At 51.1% G+C, this 2634-nt stretch overlaps 1 protein-coding gene across 1 annotated transcript; it reads left to right on the forward strand.

Annotated features, from left to right (window-relative positions):
- Positions 1–1150: 1150 nt before the first annotated feature.
- Positions 1151–2360, forward strand: EMWEY_00059240 (hypothetical protein; the record flags this gene model as incomplete). The annotated part of the gene is made up of 2 exons (XM_013481050.1): positions 1151–1538; positions 2035–2360. 2 exons carry the CDS (start codon positions 1151–1153, stop codon positions 2358–2360), a joined length of 714 nt encoding a protein of 237 aa, XP_013336504.1.
- Between the last annotated feature and the right edge of the window lie 274 nt (positions 2361–2634).

Here is a 2634-nt window from a genome sequence, read left to right on the forward strand (position 1 = left end):
CCCTTTTCAGGCTCAAGCAACTCAAGACAAGGGGCCACCAGCTCCCCTGAATCCCTCGCTAGAGCAGGGGGCCACGAAAGTTCGAGGCTACCCGCTGATGAGTGGAGGTGATTCTGCAGATAGCAGCATGCGGCGGCAACATGAAAATATTCACGAATCGCAACATACAAGAACCGCAGCAGAAGTAGCAGCAGCAGCGGCAACATCGGGAGAAACTGTAGCCGCCATTCATCCTGGTCCACATGCATTAGGTGCTGCTGCCAATGCAGCTGCTGGCACACCTGATGGGGCAACGCATCAAGAGGCAGAGCTCTGCATTATTTGTTGCAACACCGTAAGACGTCTGTACACATGAGGACCGTCTTCTTTCACATATGTCTTTAGATTCACATACACTGCGATGCATTGCAATTTCAATGGCAAATATGGAGATGCATCAATTCCACAGAGATATCGCTTACATGCGAAAAGCAGTGCATGCACGCTGACCATGCATGCACTGCTTTGTCAGAAAGTATTTTAGGGTATAAGGAACTTGGGGGTTTTATGCGCTGTCTTTGCATGCAGATAGCGAGTGCTGTGCTGCTGTTCTGCGGGCACGGAGGCCTCTGTTATACGTGTGCTGAGACCTGCTTCCACAGGTGACCTGACAGCCGAGTAGCAACGATAGCAGCATCAGCGTCTGCTGCTGCTGCGATTGCTGAAGCTTGAGTCAGTGGCAATGCTGCTGCCGCCTGTAGTGAGGACTCTGCATACCAGCTGTCGTGTGTAATTAAATAACGCATGGAAAGTTGCATGCATGTACTGGGTTGCATATGTGAACTGCATGCATGCATTAATTCGTGTTGGACTGCATGCAGGAGCCGCCTGTGTCCGACCTGCCGGTGCCCCGTAAAAGGCGTACTGGAGCTGAACGAGGAGCAGGCGAGCCAAAGGCGACAAGGAGCACAGCTCGAGGGAGTGGTGAGGGATGTCGCCAGCTAAGCATTGAAGCATGCTGCTGCTGCTGCAACATGCTGCTGTAGTTGCTGCAGCTGCCTCCGACGTTGCAGGCTTTGACGTCCCGCTGCTGGTAGTTTCCGTTACTTCGGCTTCTGCACTGGGGGAATTGCAGACATCAGCAACGTCAAGCCAGCCCAACGACATGAGGATGCAGCTGCAGCCGAACCAACCGCAGCTACACCACTGGCCCAACTGCAGCGGCAAAGTGGACAGCAACAGCAATAAACCCGACTTTGCATCAAAACATTACCTGGCTTGTGCTGGGCATGTCAAACCTATGGCATTTGCAGCAGCAGCATCAGGAGCAACAGCGGCAGTCGCATCAACCCAACGGGCGTCAACGACCATCTGCAGCAGGAAGAACAGCAGCAACAGCAACAGCAGCAGCAACAGCAGGTTCTGCTGCTGCTGCTGTTTTTTCTCTGACAGCAGACGTTGTGGTGCCTCAGCAACAGCCTCCTCATCAGACAGCAGCAGCAACAGCAGCATCAGCAGCAGCAGCAGCAACGTAGATAATGATAATATGGGGAACAGTGGTATCTTTTGCTGCGTCTGTTGGAGCTGCAGCAGCAGCGCATTGAATGGTTTGTTGCGCTGCAGTTGAAGCCAGGTGTCTGTACACCGTCATTGTTATTGTTCAATTCCTTATACAGCAGCACAATCAGGAGGAGTAGGCTTAGTAGGAGGTAGTATACATGCAGCAGCAGCAGCAGCAACTAACGGAGAGAGATGGCTATGCATGCGCTGCGACTGGGAGAAAAGACTCGTGGGGCAGCAGCAGCAGCGCAGCAGTTTTAGTTTATCAACTGCTGTTTGTTGTGTATGTGGTAAGAAAGTAGTGTCTCTTTTTGTTTCCTTTCAATTCCTTCCAGTTGCTGAAGAGTTTAAATGCTGCTGCTGCTGCTTTTCCTGCTGCTGCTGCTGCTGCTATGTACAGGCAGCAAGCGCAGCAGCAAAGAATAAGGTATGAGAGAGCGTCTTTATTAGGAGGAATATCCTTAATTAGGCCTCTTTATGGTGATGCACCTGCAGACCAGGCTGCTGCAGTTGCCGTAGTGGCTGCTGCTGCAGCAGCAGCAGCATCTGCTGCTGCACCTGCAGTGGCATCATCATCTGCTAGCAGCGTCAAACGAAGTGGTAGCAGCAACAGCAGCAGCAGCAACAACAAGAATAAGGCCCCCAGAAGTAGCACCACCACCAAAAAGCGCATGCTAAAGATGGAAGCAGATGCAGCAGCAGGAACTGCAGCAGAAGGACAGGGAGCAGCAACAGCAGCAGCAGCAGCAGGTAGTACACTAGATGATACCCCTATCTCTGTAGACGCATATGCAGATGATGTCTGCGCCGTCTCGTCATAACAGCAACAGCCGCAGCAGCCAGGCTAGCTAGCTAGGCATGTGGGTAGCTAGCTAGCCAGCTAGCTACTATCAGGTCTACCTATGTAGCTAGCTAGTCAGCTAGCTAGCTAGCTAGTCAGCTAGCTAGCTAGCTAGTCAGCTAGCTAGCTAGCTATTAGGACAAAATTCGTTTATTTTCTTTTCTAGTTTGATTGTTTGGGCAGTATTAGTTTTTACTAGAATTCTCTGCGGTCTAATAAACCCTAAACCCTAAACCCCTATATATATATATATA

Source organism: Eimeria maxima, genomic scaffold (assembly GCF_000499605.1).
Source record: "Eimeria maxima Weybridge genomic scaffold, Emw_scaff2681, whole genome shotgun sequence".
NCBI classification, from domain to species: domain Eukaryota; phylum Apicomplexa; class Conoidasida; order Eucoccidiorida; family Eimeriidae; genus Eimeria; species Eimeria maxima.